This window comes from Danio rerio, chromosome 19, assembly GCF_052040795.2.
Source record: "Danio rerio strain M-AB ecotype USA chromosome 19, GRCz13ab, whole genome shotgun sequence".
Classification (NCBI taxonomy): Eukaryota; Metazoa; Chordata; class Actinopteri; order Cypriniformes; family Danionidae; genus Danio; species Danio rerio.
In genome coordinates this window covers 21,296,037-21,317,157 of record NC_141039.2, presented here as the reverse complement: position 1 = coordinate 21,317,157, position 21,121 = coordinate 21,296,037, and the positions used below count along the sequence as shown (strand labels likewise).

General features: G+C 36.0%; 1 protein-coding gene across 3 annotated transcripts; it reads right to left on the bottom strand.

The window, feature by feature from the left end:
• Positions 1 to 420: 420 nt before the first annotated feature.
• Positions 421 to 20,202, bottom strand: ptpn23b (protein tyrosine phosphatase, non-receptor type 23, b). 3 transcript variants are annotated; one of them, XM_087294613.2, is made up of 20 exons: positions 19,943 to 20,196; positions 17,536 to 17,610; positions 17,272 to 17,399; positions 17,105 to 17,181; positions 16,945 to 16,994; positions 15,510 to 15,641; positions 15,303 to 15,383; positions 15,093 to 15,218; positions 14,952 to 14,999; positions 14,743 to 14,799; positions 14,296 to 14,354; positions 13,353 to 13,432; positions 13,144 to 13,258; positions 12,963 to 13,028; positions 12,456 to 12,595; positions 11,892 to 12,197; positions 8,308 to 8,462; positions 8,055 to 8,206; positions 6,013 to 6,192; positions 421 to 2,642 (listed from the first exon to the last, which is right to left on the bottom strand). In XM_087294613.2, the coding sequence occupies exons 1-20, from the start codon at positions 20,024 to 20,026 to the stop codon at positions 1,106 to 1,108; spliced, it is 3,648 nt and encodes a 1,215-aa protein (XP_087150739.2). In that variant the 5' UTR covers positions 20,027 to 20,196; the 3' UTR covers positions 421 to 1,105.
• Between the last annotated feature and the right edge of the window lie 919 nt (positions 20,203 to 21,121).

Genomic DNA, 21,121 nt, shown 5'->3' with positions numbered 1-21,121 from the left:
AAAATTCAATTTTGAATGATAATTATATAATTTCAGAAAAATGCTTAATAGTCTGTTCTCAAATTTCAATCTTCACTGTAGGTGATTTAAAAAAAACAAATGTAGACACAAAAACATTTCTGTACAACCCTCTTCCAGATGTGAAATATGTATTCTAAATGCTCCCTATTTTTTTCTTAAGCATATAATGAGCTGTCAATAGCAAAATCCTTTATTTGATTAGTGAGCCTAAAGATTTCTAAATATTGCAAATTTGTCCCAAAGAAATGTTTCAGGTTAAAACCTAAAAAGGCACCAATCACTTTTCCATGTAAAAAAATCCTGTTTATAAAGTGTGTGGTGTAGTTTTTAGCATACACTCAAAAATATGCACTCAATCAATTAAAAAAGAGCTTAAAAAAAACCAGACATACAAGCACGTTTTGAAGCTTAAACTATTTTAATATTAAATTTTTCATCAGAAGCAACATCTCCATACAAGTCAGTGCTGTAATTTTTCTGTCAAAATACTTGTGTTTCTTTTTATTTAAAACAGTATGCTATGGTTTAAAATACAGCTCAGGGAAAGGTGTTAATCAAAAAATGACATGTAAAAACTATAATGTTTTCCTATCAAAAACCATGGAAAATTACCCCAGACAGAAACAACCACAATCGCTTATCATCATCATCGCAGTTGTCAATATTCACATTGGAGTGCAGACAAAAGTGCTATTTAGGAACAGAAATATACAGAAATACTGGACACTAAACAGAGGAATGCATAGGAACACAGTGCAAAAGCAGTTTGTAGTGCTTGCAGTACATTTGGTAAGTCATTTTGTGTAATTATGTCTAGAGAATAGTGCAATTCTGTGTTAGTGCTGTGCGTGAAGAAAAGGCAATTGTTAGTGTATGTGCAGGCATAAGATCTTATTCTGTGACCACAACAAATCTAAATTTCTAAAAAAAATTAAAAAAAAAAAAAAAAAAAAAAAAAGAGTTTTTTTTTACCATCATTTTTAATTATGCTTACTGTGGTATCTTGACTTCTAGTGACAGCATATGCAAAGTTGATGTCTTGAACAAAGCAAGAGATTGTTGTGACAATCATACCAATCCACAATCAGCCAATGCTGAGATTATCCACCTTGCTTTGAACAGAATCCAGAACTGTAGCAGAGTCTAAATTGTTTGTGTTGATTGGAGCAGCATTTGTGGTTTGTGGCTTGAAATTCTGTGTTGCAAAAGATGATGTGGGAGTAGTGGTCTGGCTCTGGGATGAAACCTGAAGAGGTGATGGAGTAGGTATGAGTGTGTTGGCCAGTGATGGTGGAACTGGATTGTCCATCACTGCCGCAACTGTAGGTCCTGATGACGGGTAAGCCAGTTGTTGGGGACCAAGTAGTTGGCTTTGACCAGGAGGGTGCATGGGTTGTCTCCCAGATCCATTAAACATTGCATTGAATTGGAGTGGAATTGGCTGTTGTCCCATAGGTTGCTGGCCCATGTGTGTTGGTGCAAATGGATACATGTTGTTCTGGGGTGGTATAGGTCCTGGTGGCATTTGGGGCTGACCAAGTTGACGAGGACCATATGGAACTTGGGAATTTTGGTTCAAGGGTGCTTGTGAAAAGAGTTGAGATCTGGAATGTACTTGCTGTGGTGCAGAGATATGGAGTGGTTGTGAGGATGGAAAAGATGTGGTGGCGTAACCCATATATTGCTGGGGCCTGTTTTGTGGAAGTTGTCCAGGATGGGCCGGATTTGAAAGATTGAAGTGAGGCTGAGTTTGCCCTGGAATAAGGGCTCCTTGAGGTTGGGATGCTGTTAGTTGGCCTGATGGTCCAAGCTGGGGCTGGGTTTGTGGAAGTAACATTGGTTGGTAACCTGAGGGGAGGCCAGATTGTTGCTGTGTTTGACCTGGCATGATGGGCTGAACCTGTAAAGGTGAGAAGGGTGGCAGGATTTGCCCAGAAAATGCACCTCTTTGTGAGGTTGAATGGATGCTTTGTATAGGTTGGGGAGTAAAGCTTTGGCCTTGTACTATTTGTTGGGCAGAGGAAGACTGAGGTTGACCAGTTAGTATTGGCTGCCCAGTTTGGGAATTTGGCAAGGATGCTTGTGGTTGTCCTGTTAAAGTAGACCTTATGGAGTTTTGATTAATCTGTCCCATTTGTGGAGGCACAGAATAACCGCCTGTGGCAGCAATGTGCCCACCATGAGCTTGCTGCCAGAAAGCTGGATTGTACCCCTGAGCTGGCACCTGTGGGAAGGCCGACTGATTGACAGGTGTGATGCCTGCAGCTGGTCTTACCTGAAACTGCTGAGGTGGCAGTCCAGGTGTTTGTACAGGTGTTGAGGGTTGGCCATAAGGCACTAAATTTTGAGGGAGATGGTGGGCCCCCTGCTGCCTGAGCTTAGGATCTGTAATGGGAATCTGGTTTAGAAATGGAGCTGATGGAAATTGATTTGTCCTTTGGGGTCCTTGGGGTAAATTCAGATTTGGGAGGCTTTGCAATTCTAGTGGGTGGTTTTTAAAAGAGGCAATGGAAGGACTGACAGATTCAAGACTAGAAGGTCCAGTTCTAGGACCAACAACTTTCTGTCCAACCACTGGCTTTTGGGCGGTAGGTCTAGAAGGTGATCCTTTTCCAATCTCCCTGCAGAAAATAGTATGCCAGACAAGCATGAAGTAACATACATTACTAAAATTCACAGTATGAAATGAAAACTTTTAATGCTAGGTAGTGGTTGTCTAATAAAGATTTGAACTAACAATAAGATGTAAATTCAATCAACACAGAACCCATATTCTGTAGATTTACTGAAAACAGATATTTGTCTACAGCAAATCAATGTACTCAATCATTAGTAGAGTAAACCTGTACAGACACTATAGTAAAATATTCTCAATTGGCTAGTACATTTTACAAGTTTGCTTGCTCTCCAGACAAATGTGTGACTATGACTATAGTTGGACAATGAAACTGAAACACTGGCCAACTTAATGTTGGATGTTTCAAGATTAAATTTCTTGTTTTATTGCACATTCAACCAGTGAGGGCAGATAGTAAAGGTTTAATTAGCAATTGTAATAGCACAGTTTAGCTTAAAATATTGCAATGCACACAACATTATGGGTGACATATTAGAGTTCAAAAGGAGATTTTGAAAAAAAAAATAGTTGGTGCATGTCTTGCTGGCACATCTGTGACCAAGACAGCAAGTCTTTGTGATGTATCAAGAGCTACAGCATTGAGGGTTATGTTGCATGACTAAAGTAAAGCATGGTGGTAGATCAGTGATGGTTAGGGCTGCAATATCAAGGCATTCCCTAGGCCCAAAACTCGTGCTAGATGGCGTGTCACTGCCAAGGACTACCGAACTATTGTGTTCTAAAGTGCTGAGTATCAGGATGATAATGCACCAATACACACAGCAAGTCCAGAGTGGTGCCAGAGTAATTTTATGAATAAGAAAGAGAAGAAGAACATCTCCGATGGCCTGCACATTCACTAGATCAAAATATTATTGAGCCAATTTAGGGTTTTTTGGAGGAGCGAGTCAGAAATGTTTTCCTCTAACAGCATCACGTAGTGATCTGACCATTATTCAGCAAGAAGTATGTCTCAAAATCCTTCTGGCTACTGTGCAGGGCTTCTATCTGTCATTCCCAAAATGAGTTGATGCTGTTTTGACCACAAAAGGAGGCCTTACACCAGGGGTGCCCAGGAAGAGCTACTTTCCGGCGCAACCCTGATCAAACAAACCAGTCTTTAATTACCAGGTGCTCCTTTAGATCGTACTTAAGTCGGTTTAGTTTTAAGCAGGGTTTAGTTGGTTTAGTTTTGAACAGGGTTTAGTTGGTTTAGTTTTGAGCAGGGTTGGAGTTGAACTCTGCAGGAATGTAGATCTCCAGATACAGCACCCTTTCTCCACACCATAGTAATGTATTATTGTGGTTTGGCAGTAGGTGGGGGACAATTCTTTGGAGAAGGGATGCTCATTTCTGTTAATTTTGCTAACCGACAAAATTATTAACAATTTTTTAAAAACAAATTGACGGTCTATTTTGTGTCTGACACATTAAATATTGCATTTTAAAATATTGATTTATTTTAACATGCTAGCATATTAATAACAGAACATAACAACAGAACATCTTCTCGCACCTGCAGTGTTCCCAAAAGACATAGAAAAACATAATAAAATAAATAAAATGAATAAAATAAATAGGCCTACCCTAAATTATTTTCACTTAAATAATTCATTTAGATTACAAAACGAAAACACTGACTCATCCTTTTTGAAAAAACAATGACAATGCGCGCATATGTTGACTTTTTGTAAACAGTTTTGTTGTTTAAATATGATATTGCATACAAGCTTTATAAGCTGTAAAATGAAAGCTAAAGTCTAGGAGGCGACCAGCATCAGCACTGGTTTGGCATCAACTCATCTGTATCAAACAGCAATATTCTTCCATTTTGCTTCTTTGGAAAATATGTCTGTAGGCACGTGTAGTCATACCTTATCGTCCCGCGAGTTAACAAATATGTCTGATGACAGCAAACGTGATTTTCCATTCTAAAAACGTGAGGCGCACCTTACTCATTTTATGTTGACAAGGAAAAAAGGCGCGGTCCTCTTTTTTTATGTCACTATGAAATGCCTGAATCAGCTGGGTATTGCACCGTTCAGTTAACAGTTAATATATTATTTTGAGCATCCCTACTTTGGAGGGTCGCACAGCTCTCCACGTGCTCGCCAGAGGTAGCCTGACTGGCATTAGGTAACAAGATAAGATCATTAGACCCCTTGTGAGACCATATACTGGTGGGGTTGGCCCTGGGTTTCTCCTAATGCAAGACAATGCTAGACCTCATCTGTCTGGAATGCGTCAGCAGTTCATGTAAGACGAAGGCATTGATGCTATAGACTGGCCTGCCCATTCCCCATATCTGAATCCAATTGAGCACTGGGACATCATGCCTCGCATCCGCTGAATAAAACATATGCTGGATAATTTGGTGGTTCATTCTGCTGTGGCGACCCCAGATAAATAAAGGGACAAGGCCAAAAAGAAAATGAATAAATAAATCGCTCCATCCACAAACGCCACCACAGACTGTCCAGGAGTTGACGGATGCTTTAGTCCAGGACAGGGAGGAGATTCCACAGGAGCCCACCCCCCACCTAATCAGGAGCATGGTCAGGCATTGTAAGGAGGTCATAAAAGGAAAATGGAGGCCACACACACTACTGAGCCTCATTTTGACTTGTTTTAAGGACATTATATCAAAGTTGGATTAGCCTGTAGTGTGTTTTTCACTGGCCTGTAGTGTGCACCATTTAAATTTTGACTTTATGGGTTAACAGATTTGATTTCCATTGTTAATTCTTGTGATTTTGTTGTCAGCACATTCAACTATTTAAAGAACAAAGTATTTATTAAGAATATTTCATTTTTTTCAGATCTAGAATATCTCATTGTAGTGTTACTTTTATTTTTTGAGCAGTGTACTATAATTACAGAACATCTCCTGGGCTTCTGAATTTTTCATGTTGTCTGTGTTTACTTAAACTAGTTTGCCGAAATGAAATGTTTATTGTACTCCATGAGGCCTCTTCTTTAAATTGCCACTATTTCTAACCAACCAACAAAAAAATAATAAAATATGATGACAAACAGAGTGACAGATACTGTATAATGCACACTCATTAATATGAGCAGAAATAATGGTCTCACTGCACTGTCAAGACACATAGAAAGTGTGTTCAAGAGCATAAACTTGAAGATGTATCTGCTAAAAACTTATTCTACACATTCAACTCAATCACTGGTGAAAGAAATTCTGAAATGTAAGCTAATGGCTAACATTAGAAATCATTTAGTCACCCCATAAAATTTAGTTGCATATGCAAATGATTTTCTTATATTGTACAGGCTTTCCTCAAAGCAACTCTTCGAGTGGTTTTCTGAAAGTCACATATGCACATACCGAAATCTTTTTACACAAGACATCTTACCTCTCCAGCAAGGCAACTCGCTCTGCCTCTCTGGTTTGACAATAGGACTTTGTTTGATCCAACAAGCCAGAAGTCTTCTTGTCCAGATCCTGGTAGAAATCTCTTCCCTCCTCAGCCTTCTTCATCAATTCTTCATATGCCTCGAATGAGGCAATCAGAGCCTGCACAGTGGTGTTCCATCTTCAGGACAAAGTAAGGTGATTAATAAATTAATTAACTAATCTGTTACATTTACATAGTGCTTTTGTGGATACACAAAGCATTTTACAGATGCAGGGAATCTCCGCAACCACCATCAGTGTCCCTCAATCTGAATTATGCTACAGAGGCTTTTCTGTGCCAGACCAAAACGCCACAAACATGCTTAATGACTGAGAGAAGACAAGAGTGATGAAGCCAATTAGAGGATATGGGGATGGTTAGGAAGCCATGACGGACAAAGGCCAGTGGGCAAGTTTGGTCAGTATGTCGGAGACAAACCCCTACTCTTTTTAAAGTACATCATGTGGTTTTTAAAGGGCCATTAATGCCCCCATTAGACGGATATAACTAACTGTACAACCGTTTAAAAAGACACTGAACAAAGCATTTTCAGTCCATAATATTGTAGTAATATTACTGTAAACAGCTTAGCAACAATCATTTCACTAAGTAATGTTTTCAAAAACTGAAAGAGTACTATTGACGATACAATATTACCTTGCTGTCTGTAGAAACATAAACAACGAACATCGATTGCACACTTTTAGCAGCGTGGTAAATATATATGACTGTCATCATCACAAAAAATGTGTTTTGGTGTTTCATGACCCTTTAAAAGACCACAGAGGCTCAGGACCCCAGTTTAATGTCTCATCCAAAGGATGGTGCTTCCTGAGAGTACAATGTCCCCTTCACTATACTGGAGCACTAGGACGGACAAAGGTCACACTCCCTACTAGCCTTACAAGCAACTCTTCCAGTAGCAACCTAGTTTTCCCATGTGGACTTCCATGATCCATGTACTAACCAGGCACAACCCTGCTTACCCTGCTTGAGAGCTGCAGAAAGCTAGCTATCAGTTTGATGTCACTGCCACATACTTCAGATAACATGGACATATATAAAGGAGATTTATTACGCATTTTCACAAATGAAATATGTCAATCATTGTGCAGTGCTTATTTAAGCATAAAAAATATCTAAAAAGTTACAAACATTTAAGTTCACTCTAAAGGAATTTTTTTTCAGGAACTACAACAAGGCGATGCAGTAGGTTGTGCTGTTGCCTCACAGCAAGAATGTTGACGTTTCTGTGAGTTTGCATGTTCTCCCTGCGTTCGCGTGGGCTTCCTCCGGGTGCTCCGGTTTCCCCCACAGTCAAAAGATATGCGGTACAGGTGAATTGGGTAAGCTAAATTGTCCGTAGTGTATCAGTGTGAATGACTGTGTGTGGGGTTGTTTCCCAGAGATGGGTTGTGGCTGGAAGGGCATACGCTGGATAAAAATGATATACCTAGGTTTCTCTCGAGTCATGCCAGCTGGAGCTGCTGAGACACCACCCTGAAGAGAGTTTTTCTAGGTTGAAATGTCTGATAAGTTTTGATCTTTACCAAGAAATGCGCTTGTCATTGTCTGGTTAAAATTCAGCCAGCAGTCTTTCCCTTTGTGGCTGCTTTGGGGGAGGAGCTTGGCAGTACTTAAATGCAGTCTCACCAATCACAACACAATAAGACAACTAATCAATCATAACATATTTTTTGCAAAGCAGGCCTTCACCAAACCTCCAACAAGCTGAGCTATTTAAACAATCATCGAAACAATTCCCAGAACTGGGATGTGGCTGGAAGGACATTTGTTTTGTAAAACATATGCTGGAATAGTGTTGGTTCATTTTGCTGTGGCGACCACTGATAAATGAGGGAAGCCGAAGGAATGAATGAATAATCTAAACAAACATCTAAACAATAATATGTTTTTCAAACCACCAAGCATGAAAGAATGTTCTAGTCAACCCAAAAAATAGGACCCCTTCAACAGTTTTTGACCAAATAAATACATACTGTTGCTCTGTGAGCGTGAGTGTCTTCCGCACAGGGGCATACTGCACATTAGCTTCTGTTAGGGCTTTTAGAATGTTATCCTGGGCAACCAAGTTTTGTTCTATATATCCTTTCAGCTGATCATATTTCTTCAGCTGCTCTGCAAACAATGTCTAAAAAATAGATAGCAAAGAGAGATAAAGACTTATGTTAGACTGGTCATTTGTCCAATAACAGAGCAGCTTAGAAAGGAAAAAGAAGGTAGATTATTAACCTTGAAATCAGCCCGATCTGTAGTTACAAGGACTCCCGTGATGTCATCTTTATGAATAAGGTCCCGAAGTTGACTCTCCAATGACATTCTCTGCTTTCGCATTTCATCCACTTTACCAAGAATAGTCTTCATTTTTTGCAAGGAAACAGTTTCCTCTTAAAATATAAGAGAGGTTTATCAACACCTTTTTGTGGATAATGCACACATTCAAAACAGATTACATTCATTTATCTTCCATTCATCCATTACTCAAAAATTTGATGAACTTCATGAGAAACCAAATAGGATAGCCTGTTGAATTTCCATATTAGGACATCATAATAAGGTCCTTGGCAGGTCTTAAATTTTAGACGATCAAACCTCAGATGAACATCACAATATCTCACAACAGTGTCATTATTCATTTAACTACAAATAGGCCAAGATAGAAAAGCCAGTTGGGACACCATATGATTCAGATGCCTGTAGATTTACTTTTAGTAGCAACTGCTTAAATGAATAATTTTAAATCTTCAAGTTTTGCTTTTGTTTTTTTTGTATTTTTGCTCTTGCCATAGCTTTTCAGTTAGAATGAGGCCTGGGGTCTGGTCTTCGTAGCTTTGACAGTGCGCTCTGTGCACCTGCAGTTGGAAAAGGTCAACTCTCTGCAGAAAAAGTGCCTGAACATCAAGACCTTTGATACAGTGTGGTTGCCTTGCATCAAAAAAAAAAAAAAAGTGTTTTTTTTTTAAAGTCAACGAAAATGAACTGAAACTGAAAGCATGTTCCACATCAACACCTTAGTTATGTTCAAGTTTTTTTTTTTTTTTTGGTGCCATAATTCATATTTTGTCAATTTAGAATTTTCTCCACTTTGAGGAAAGCCCTTAAATAGAGCTTTCCACAAGTGCCACTATGAGGAAAGTCCTTAAATAGAGAAGCTTCGGGTGTACTACTACAAACTTTTATAAATTACTACCCTTGTGCATGTAAAAGCTAATTTAGACAAGAGCCTCACACTCCAAATTCAACAGTAGAACGAGTTTTAGAACAAACTCATGTGCCTATGCATGTGTTGTGGATTATGAAGAAGTTTTTTATTAGAAGTACAAACGTGCACATTTATTAGCCAATGAGAACCATTATCCAATTGCATGACCCAATTTTGGCTAAGCTTTATATGTGGGATGGACATTGTTAGGGGTGTCAAAATTAATAGTTTTTTCGATGCACTGCAATGCAGACGAGGAAAATTCAATACCGGTTCAGTAATAGTCATAAGTTATTACATACTGATGTCATTTATCACCTATGTGCGATGTCGCAGTAGAATACTATGGCGAAGAAGGTGAGGGTGATTAACTAATATGCTCCGACTACTAAAAAGGTAGATAATTATGCACAATTTAAATGCTTAAGAGTTAGCTGGAAAGTCTATTGTTGACACTGAAGATGGCACAGCACACAGCAAATTTCACTACTAGGGAGAAATGCTGTAAAAATCCATCTCTGCCTCTCTCTCACTCACATTTTGGACATTTGACCCGCTGGCCTGTTTGTGAGGTAACTTTTGCTCTCCTCTTCGCTGTTAAAGCGATACTTGTGAATCGAGACACGCGCGTGCCTAAGTTGCGAGTTTTCTACACTGTGTCTATTATGGATTACCTGTGATAACTGCGTTAAGTGAACAGCGCTTTCATTTCTAAAGCCAAATGTACTGTTTATATCTTACTGCTTATATTAAAGGACAATATTGTATAACAAATAATATATAAATATTAATATATTTATAGATTTTAATAAAAAAAATTCTTGTGTTGTAAAGAAAAAATGTATACTGAATTGAACCGAATGGATGTCATGATAATCGTAACCATACCGAACCGAACCTTGAGACCAGTGTAGGTTCACACACCTAGGCATTGTGTTCACACACCTGAAGGCACCAGCCCAACAAACTGCTAAAACCATTACTAATATGTAGCTTAGGTTTACATTAGGCAAAGACAATTGTTTTCATTTATTCTATAAATTGTTATTTAATTATTTATTCGTTGTTCTGTCATTTATCTTCAGTTTAAAGTTATTCCTTATTTATTCCTTATGTTTAAATGAAAAAAAAACTTTTTTCACTTATTTTAGTCAAAAGAAATGGGCTATTGTTTGTTGCTTTATTACTATTTGTTATATTAATCGGTTACTGAGCAGCAATAAAAAACACTTTAAAATATAAAGAGTTTTCACATGACTTTCTAACCTAGCATTTTGAAATCTTGATAACCATGAAACGGTGATCATTCCTCAGACTATAATCACACAACCAAAATCTAGATTCATTGTATCCCTAGTCTAGATATGGAAAACTTAGAATTTCATATGGTGTCCTAACTTTTTCACATGAGTGTACACAGGGCTTGACAATAACACCTGCAAAATGTGGGTAGATTTCTGCGGGTTAGACATCCACTCCCACTAGCCACTTTGGCTGGTTGAAAATCATTTTTAATTTGCCAGCGCTGGCTTTGTCAACATGCGTGCAAATGCGTGACCTTAGAATCGAAAAGCAGCACGACTAATAATTGTTCACGCGAGCAAAATTAAGCAATAGAATACCGAATGTGATGCGATGTAATGTGATGATCAGGTGATCCTGAGCGATTCTTAAGCACTTACAAGGGCTTTGTGTGGCGCTTGAGTGCTTTAAAGCTCCCATGTCCAGTTTTTTTGCATAAAAGAACTGTGCCTGAAAACGCAACTGGTGCGATTGTTCCTCTTTGAAATGGACAGGAAAAAACAGTGCTCATACACCCACAGTCCTGCTGCTTTTAAGAGCTTGAGATTTTCCCTTCCACTTAAACCATTCTTTGAACAGATTATTAATGGGCCTAACCTTAATTGTGTGCGCGCGGTCATCCTTTCACTATCACACATGGTATATTTTTCATGTTTTCTTTTGCTAACAGTTATTTTTAATGATGTGGTTTAATTATCGTCCTTTACAATAACATAGTTTAAATATGAGATTGACTCTCCATTTATATGTAGTTAACTGCTGATCTGAGACCTTCAGCCAGGACAGACCACTGAATTTTAGATACATGAGAATAAATTTTTCAAAATGTAAATTGTTTTTTAAGAGCATTTTTGTTGAATACAAAGTGTGAATATATTGCTATATTTTGCTTGTTTTTCCTCATTATTTAAACTTTTTTGCAAGGAAATAATTAGTTTGGTGCAGCCAGAGAGAAAATTGGAATATCCTTAGTGTTGAGCCCTAAAAAGTAAACTAAAATAAAACTAATTGCAATGTAATACTAAGAAACCCCAACACATTTGCTCATCCTCATTGTGCAAGGTCACAACACACAATAAAGTAAAATGAACAAGGAGGCATGTGGACATAACACATAATTCAAATTAAGTAATTTTAACATGCCAAAGTCAAATTTATGCATATAAAACATATTTTCCCAACAATACAATTGCAGCTAGGGAAAATGGTGAGTGGCTAGTAACGTTGGAAAACTACTAGCTACAGTGGCTGGTGATCAAAAAGTTAATGTCAAGCCCTGAGTGTACATATTTCAGGTAAGAAACACTGTTACCTTGACTAAGTTCCGGCTGTGGTAGGCTCTTTCGGAGTTCCTCAACAGATCCCTGTAATAGACGCAGGTTTGGGATGTGCTGGTTCATGGCTCTGTGGAGCTCAGTGTTGCTGTTGCTGGCTGTCTGATGAGCAGCCTCATATTTCTTCAAATCTTTTTGAATATCTTGAAAGACAGAAGGCTTTGCTGGCAATCCCTTCTGTCCCACCAGCTCTATCAAACCCTTTTCCCCAGCCTCATCTTCTTCCAGGGCACTACGGACCTCATCCAGAGATGAACCCACATCAGTGTAAACATTAGACAGTGCTGAAACACATACATTACTGAACGTCATTGAATACATCTTAATAAAATCAAATAACAATGAAAATAATGAATTCCATTTTAAAACTGAATTTTTTTTATTTATTTATTTAAAACTATTAGACAACCATTCACAAACTACATGGGACATGAAACCTATGTTTTGATGTTGAAATGTTTGATAAAAATACTAACACTGCAATTTGTTTTCTAAATTTGTGTTTTAACTCATATTTTCAGTTTGTGTATGTCCACTCTCACCTTGCATGGCTTGAACAAGATTCTTGACAGTGTCTGGTCTTACACTGAGAAATGCACATTTTTCCAACAGAGCATCAGGGAGAGACTTAAACATGTCTATCTTATACAAAGAGTCACTGCTTAAAGACTCCATGAATTTCCTACACAGGAAAAGAAGAAAATATTTCAACATATACTGTATATTCAAGGGTATTCACAAAAATCATCGTTTGTTCACCGGTCCTGTAAATCTGAATCCATTTTCTAGAGCAGGGGTCACCAATCTCGGTCCTGGAGGGCCGGTGTCCATGCAGGTTTTGGCTCCAACTTGCCTCAACAAACCTGCCTGGGTGTTTCAAGTATACCTTGTAAAACCTTAATTAGCTTGTTCAGGTGTTTTTGATTAGGGTTGGAGCTAATATCTGCAGGACACTGGCCCTCCAGGAACAAGTTTGGTGACCCCTGTTCTAGAGTAATCATGACAGAATATGCATTTTAGGTTAGTAATTGTTCGTAAGAATGACTTACTCAAGAATTTGGTTTTTGTCCTCTATTTTCGACACAATGTCCCTAAGTAACTTTGCCTTCTCCTCGCTTAGAGAGAGGGGAAAAGGAGGAGGAAAGAGATGATGAACACATATAGAAGCTTTTTACATTATGCATAGCACATAATACATCACTGAAGCATGTTCCCAATGCACTAGCTGACCTGTAAAGGGATGAGGCCTCATGAGTTGCCATGGGAACAAGCTTAGAAAAGAGGTCAGGACCAGTGACACTTTGATCAGTAAGGCTCACAGGCAGGGGTTTCACCAATGAAGCACCTGCAGAGCAGATGCCAAAGGAGTAAGCGATAACAAAAAACCTATGATCGTTTTAAAACAGATTAACATAACATTAACATAACAGACATTATACCTTTTACTGCACCCAATGTGTCCAGACTAGGCACAGACTCATGGTAAATGAAGTCATTGTCCTTTTTAGCTGAGTTATATCTTGGACAGACAAAAAGTAGTAAAGAATTCAGTAACAAACCTTCTTTTCTTATAGTTCAAACATTACATGTCATGAATGTTGAACGCTTTTTAAGGGGTTAGTTCACAAAGAACTGTTAATTATGTTATTAACTACTCAACTTCATGCCGTTCCCATCCCAAGACCTTCTTCTGAATACAAATGAAAATATTTTGGATGAAACCCCAGAGCTCCCTGATGCCCCATAGACTCCAAATGTTACCGACTTATTCAAAGTGCATAAAGGTACCAAAACATCATCAAAATGGTCTATGTGTCTTCAGTGTGTGAAAGATAAATAACTTGTAGTAGTATCTTCTCAGTGCCAGTATAGGTGTGCTTTCACAAGCATTGTACACTGATGTACACCTCAAATGCCCTTGTGTTTGACCTCCTCTGTTTGAAACAAAGCACTCGTGCATCCGAGGTATCAGCAGTGACACACATAAAGAGCATAGCACTCTTCGGAACATGTGCTTTACACCGACACTGATGAGAAAAAAACTGTTGAACAGTAGTTATTTTTGTTGTATGTGCATAAAAAAAGTATTCTCAAACCTTGATAATATTCCGACTGAACCTTTGAATGAATATGATCTGTTTTGATGATGTTTCTGCAGACTTTTATGCACTGTTGCCATCTATGAGATCTCAAAGATCGTGGAGCTCTTGGATTTCATCCAAAATATATATTGTATTCCGTTGACAAATGAAGTCTCAGGGAATTGGAATGACATGAATGTGAGTAATTAATAACAATGTTCATTTTTGGGATTTTTTACAACTCAAATGTGATTTAAATATTAGACCCCACAAATGTAAATGCACAATTGAAGTGGCTTACTTTCCACCAATTACATCCATTGTGAATTTCAATGCTTCCTGTATAGTTTCTGGTTGGCCCTGTGAAGCACATGTAAATATGCTTAATATACACCACACCACCAGTTTCTTTGGTAGCAAGTGGGAATATTGTGATTGAGACAAGGTGATTAATATTCAAAACCAATATTCAAGACCACATACAGTTGAAGTCAGAATTATTAGCCCCCGTTTATCTTTTTTGCCCAATTTCTGTTTAATGGAGAGAAGTTTTTTTTCAACACATTTCTAATCATAACATAACTGACTATATATATATGTATGTATCTTTATACTGTATTTACATGCATGCATTTGACTGGTTGAGATTAAATAAAACACTATACAAGCAAAGGCAATTTTATTATCAAGGTGTCTGTAAAAAGTTGAAATGGCTGGGCTGTGTGTGTGGATGATTAGGAACAGTTACCTTGCTCTGTTTAATTGCCTCATTAAGTTTGTCAAGAGAGAACTGAAAATATGCAACCTGCAGACAAACAACACTATCATCAGAGGGCTCACATTCCACAGAGCTGTTGGACGTTTAAAATGTACACCTAATAATGTTTTCACTTCATAGTTGGCGAACCAAACTGCCAAGTCAAAAAGTGCACTAACCGCACACAAGCATACACTTACTGCTTCTCCGTATTTCTGCTGTTCCTCTGACTGCTTTCCCATGTGCAACTAATGGAAATAAAACAATACATTTATTAAAATAATGTGTCTTAGGAAATGTATAATGTATACAGCACTGCATGGTTAATGTTTTGGTCTTACATGTGTGATGGCACTGAAGTAGCTGATCTTCATGTTAATGAGTTTCCTCCACTCTTTCTGAATCCTCCCTGGCACACATTCAGAATTCTCCAACACCCTGAGACAATCCTTATAATAGTCACACACCTGAAACGAGACTTGACATTAATATTGGAGTAGCAAGTGCTCAAGTTCATTTTTAGAGGCGAGTACATGAACGGAACCGCTTACCTGAGCACAAATCTTTGCTATTAAATGACTCTTCCGGTTGTCAAGAAGAGTTTTTTCCAAGAGACACTCTTGAGCTTGGGCCTTGTTTAAAAAAAAACATAAATAAAAAAGGGATGAGGGTTTAAAATAGTAGCCACCTGATTCAAGTGAACTCCACAAAGTAGCTGGAAACTGAAATGCAGCATTTGTTTGGTAGAGTTTGTTTACCAGCATGAGGCTGATGTTGATGGACAGTGCCTGGCTGCTCATGTCAGAGCTGTAGCTGTGACTGTAGTTGTCTCTAAGGTAAGCAAAAGCCCCAGCAGAACACTGGAAATGAGTACAGGACACTTTCATCCCCTTAACACACCAACAGACCAAAACAAAAACAAGAGGCATTCGGTTAGAGAAATATTTATATCTTAACACTTTATTCAAATATACTGATGCTATGCTGGTGTATATTTTCAAAGCATATTGTGTGGTTGTGCTTGAAACTTTGATATGTGCACTGTGATTCAGTCATTTCATCTGAGATAACACGAGGAAACATGGTAATTGAAGAATGCACATGATAATGCCTACAAGTTAGATGCAAGAAAGCATTGATAACTGATTAAATATGAATAATAATAATAATAATAATAATAAAATGCTGCAGATTGCAGTCGATGTGTATATATATTTGAAGTTGGTCAAAACCTTTCATCAAAATTGTACTACAACTATTGAACAACACCATTTTGAACAACATCCTTTTTTGGGACAATTTTGATCAACTTTTTTGATCTCCTTCAAATGTTAACTTCTATATACAGTTGATGTCAACATTATAAAACCTCCCGTGTTATTATTTGTTTTTCTTTTTAAAATATTTTCCAAATGATGTTTAAAAGAGCAAGGAATTTTTCACAGTATTTTCTCTATTTTTAAGGAAAAAATCTTATTTGTTTTATTTCATCTAAAATAAATGCAGTTAAGAATTTTATAAAACAATTTTAAGGTAAATAATATTAGCCCCCTTAAGCAATATTTTTTGTCGACGGTCTACGGAACAAACCACTGTTAAACATTTACTTGCCTAATTACTCTAGTTAAGCTTTAAAATTGCACTTTTAGCTGAATACTAGCATCCTGAAAGACATCCATTAAAATATTATGTACTATCATTATGACAAGGTTTTAAAAAATCATTTATTAGAAATTAGATTATAAACTATTATTTTTATAAATGTGTCAAAAAAATATTTTTTTCTGTTAAACAGAAACTTGAGGAAAAATTATTCAGGAGGACTAATAATTTTTCATTATATATATATATATATATATATATATATATATATATATATATATATATATATATATATATATATATATATATATATATGCAAACATATACTGGTCAGAATTATTGGCCACCATGTTTTTTTCCTCTCTCCACAATTTCTGTTTAACTGAGAGATTTTTGACATTTCTAAACATAATAATTTTAATAACTAATTTCTAATACCTGATTTATGTTATCTTATGTTATATTTTCTGAGAAAAATGGTGACGTGTTTAATTTTTCATTATTTGACCTTCTGTACATTGAACATTTTACTTTATTTCAGTTACTGTTTGTTGTATTTTAAGTATAAGTTAGAATAAACCCCATGTTCACCTCTTCAGATAGGCGGTTATCCACAGCTCCCAGCAGCGAGTGCAAAGCACCTAAAACAGATTAGAGATTAGAGCAAATTTAATTGCAGTTTGTTATGCAAAACAGAGACAAAGTTTTGATTAGATTTTTTATGCTGATGCTTTGATTGTATTTATATTACCCAGGTTATAAAGGACACAAGCATGCTCATAGTTAATATCCTCATGTGTGATATTCCTCCCTGTGAAGATATCTGTCCTGAAAGAAGATGAAATGCAGAAAATATATATATATAAAAAAAAAAAAACTTAAATGATGCACATTGACTGTAACAAGTATGATCTTTACCATGTCACAGGCAGAGCAGCCTCCTGCCCAGTTGCCATGGGAACACGACTCTGCAGAAAGTGCAGCTGACCACAGTACTTTCTAAGAGTGTTGCAGCCCTCAAAATCCCTTGGGATGTTTACTACACTCTGAGAATGAGAGAGATTTCAAAGCAGTTATTATCATCATCATCTTCATCATCATCAACCTTTATCTATTACTCATTAACTGCAGCCATATGCAAGTGTGTAACTATATTTCCTATAATTCCACTGATATACCCACTTGTCTAAGCTGCTCCAGTCTTTTCAGTGCCTCGCTGTAGTTCTCCGGGTTCTCACCATAGTTTATTTCAATGTACTAGGACATACGAGGAAGAAAAGACACTGTCATATTTTTCTGAAACCAGTATTTCTGACATACAGTCAAATAATGGCAAAGTCAAGCAAGATGCTAGTAGTACTAACAGTATTTTATATAATTTTATTTCAAGTAATTTAACAATAAATAATTTATTGTTATAATAGCTTCATTGTCTATTGAACTGAATAGATGGTACTGTGGATACATTAGGTAAAAGAAGTACTGAAAACACATGATAAGTTTTCCTGGTAAATACATTTCTAAAGGAGCTGTTCACATGAAATTGTACCAGATTTAGGTAAAAATCCAAACAAACCAAACATACATTTAAAACAAATTAAAAATATCAAGGAAAAAAGTGAAAATTCAACAATTGGATGACCCAATGAGAAAATTAATGAACAACTGAAACATATTTAATACTTTGTATAAAATCCTTTTTTTGTTAATGACAGCTTTAAGGCACTGATTGTATGGAAAATGGAGTCACATACATTGATCATACAGTATATGACCTTTTCCCCCATATTACTTCAATATAGTTTTCAAAGGTTGGGTCATTCTAGCAGCTTTTTCTGAAACCAATCTGGAGTTTCCTTGGCTGTATTTGGGATTTTTCATCATCTAGCTGATATGCCATCCTGCTAATGTAGGTATTTAGTAGGCATGGGCCGGTGTGAGATTCTGACGGTATAACCTTGGATAAAAATATCACGATATTGTGATTACTGCTTTAAAATATGTTCTTTTTAAATTTCTGCTTTTTAACTTTCAAATTGCAACAACTTTTGTTAAGTGAACAGTATATTTCTATATAAAGAAACATTTTAAATATTTTGGAACCGTAAACATGTCTAAATAATTTAAACAAATTATTGATCTCCGCTATATTCATTAGTTTGAAACAGACAGATTTCTTTACAACTTTAAAAAAAGACATATTTGAATTTCTTTCTTGTCTTTGGATATAAAGTAAGCCACTGCACTGTTCAGATATATAGTTGGCCTATACGATGTTCTGACTTTTTCAGAATCATGGGTTAACCAGTAGCTTATGATGTGGATAGTCCTTTAAGGTCTTATCTTAAAAAAATATAAAAAAAAAAAACTAATTAAAATATTAGTAAAAACATGTAAAAATAAAAAAAACAATAAATAAATAAATCTATGTATATATATATATATATATATATACATATATATATATATATATATATATATATATATATATATATATGAAATTACATATATCCAAGGAACAGTATAACAGAAAGATTTTGAGGTTTTAAATCTTGACGTTTCTAAAGCACAATAAACCTTGAAACCATTTATCATGACATGCCTAGTATTGGGACTGAAGCAACTAATTAATTAATTAATTTTCACTGACGAGAGGCAGGGTTGCTTTTTTAGCTACTGAGAAATTGCAGCTGCTGTCTGCGCTTTCTATGTCTTTTTACACCTCCCTTTCTTCATGTGTTTCACTGCTTTTTTCTGGTGTCACTGCACTTGTTTAGAAATAACTTAATTTTCTATACTAATTATTAGTTTATTTTCTTGTATGTATCAATTATTTTACTTGTTAATGACATCTGGTGAAAACTGCAAGTCAACAGCAGCTTTATATTTTCTGAGAAAAATGGTGACGTGTTTAATTTTTCATTATTTGACCTTCTGTACATAATAACATTTTGAAACAATGCACTGAAAACAAACATTTTATAACAATCTAAACTTTAACAACAATCAAATGGTTAAATGTTGATTTTAATATATGTTAAATGCGTGGGTCCATGAACACGTCTTTAAAAGTTTGTAGTGTGGTGTCAATGCAAATGTGAAGAAGATCATTTGGTTTTCAAATGGCCATGTTACATGCTATATGCTTGCTGGTTTAATGACGACAATGTCCATTTACACTTTATGACTGCTGCTAAATAGATTTAAAAGTAATTCTGCACTTGAAAGAAAAATACAGCTCCTTGCCAAAAAGAAAAAACGGTATAAAGAACTGCGCAATAACTGTTTTGCAATACTTGCACTGAAAAAGACTCCTATATGTTTCAAAAAGCCAGGTTATCTTTAATTACATAGTGCTTTTTAAAATGTAAATTGTGCTAAGGAAGCTTGGCATACATGAAGAAAATGGAATAAAAAGCGACAACAATCTTTCATAATAAAGTTCTAACTGGTGATCAATTTAAAGTGTCACCTTACATCATATTAATCTTTCGCAAAAACACTTTTAGACATACTTCTGTCAGTCAGAAACAGTAACAATCATAAAAAGCTGATCACTGTTGTACGACAGCCTGAAAAATGGGCTCACCTGTCTGACAGTGGGACTAAACTCAAAGTCCCCCGCTTCCTTAAGCTCCAGCCATATCATTGGCATCCTGGGAACGGCCTCCATAATACCTCTGCGAAAGTACTCTTCCAACTAGAGAGCGCTTTTCAGCTGTTTCGTATAACTACTTTTTTAATCTCAAAAGACGAAGCTAATTATGCTTCGATCTGATCAGAAAACTTGTCGCCCGGATCCGCCTGACGCTCCCACCTTTGACTCTTCTTCAAAACAAATACGTCACCGGAAGTACGTCAACAAACGTTTACAACTTAAATGAGCTATTTACGTTATTATAAAAATATTAGAAATGTGTTTCTGTCAAAGAAAATAATTACTCAGAGGGAAGCATTTCTTTGGAATTCTCTAATAGATAAAATTAATTGGAAAAAAGCTAGCTCTTCCCTTTACAAATTCCAAACAAAGGTAGTGTTACGCAATATCTACCCCACTAACGAGATTGTTTCTAAATTTGGTAATCCTAATTCAAATTGTGTCTTCTGTCACTCAAGTATCGAATCGATTGATCTTTTTATGTTAAATGCCCGCATATTACGGTATTTTGGTCTGATTTATCCGTCTTTTTTTACGTCAAAATGTGAGTTTAACAATGATTTTTCCATGCGTAATTAATTTGCTACTTTTCTTATGACAAAAATAACAGAATTTAGAGGCAATTTATTTATTTTATTGGGTAAAAATTATATTCATAAATTTAGGTTTTCTTCATCATTACCTAAGTTGCAGAATTGTATTTGACTTTAATTGTCTAAAATGTTTACAGCAAAAAAAGAGTTAAAACTGTGAAAATTTATAAGGATTTTGTAAATATTATTTAATTTGATAGTTTACCTGATAGTTTTTTATCATCTTTTGTTATTATTTGTTATTATTATTATTATTATTAATTTTACTTGTTCATGATTTTACTTGATGCCATCTATTGTTATGGTTATTATGATTGTATTGTTAAAACCCAATGCAATTCTTAAAAGAAAAAAGAAAAGAAAGAAAAAATCTATTTACGTTATTATTCTGCCTTCGAATATATGTCATAAAACTTTTTTTTGTACAAGTGAAGCTGAAACCTAAATCTTGTTTTACTTAATTTAAAAATAAAAAAATCATAATAATAATTATTTATTTAATATTTATGATACTATA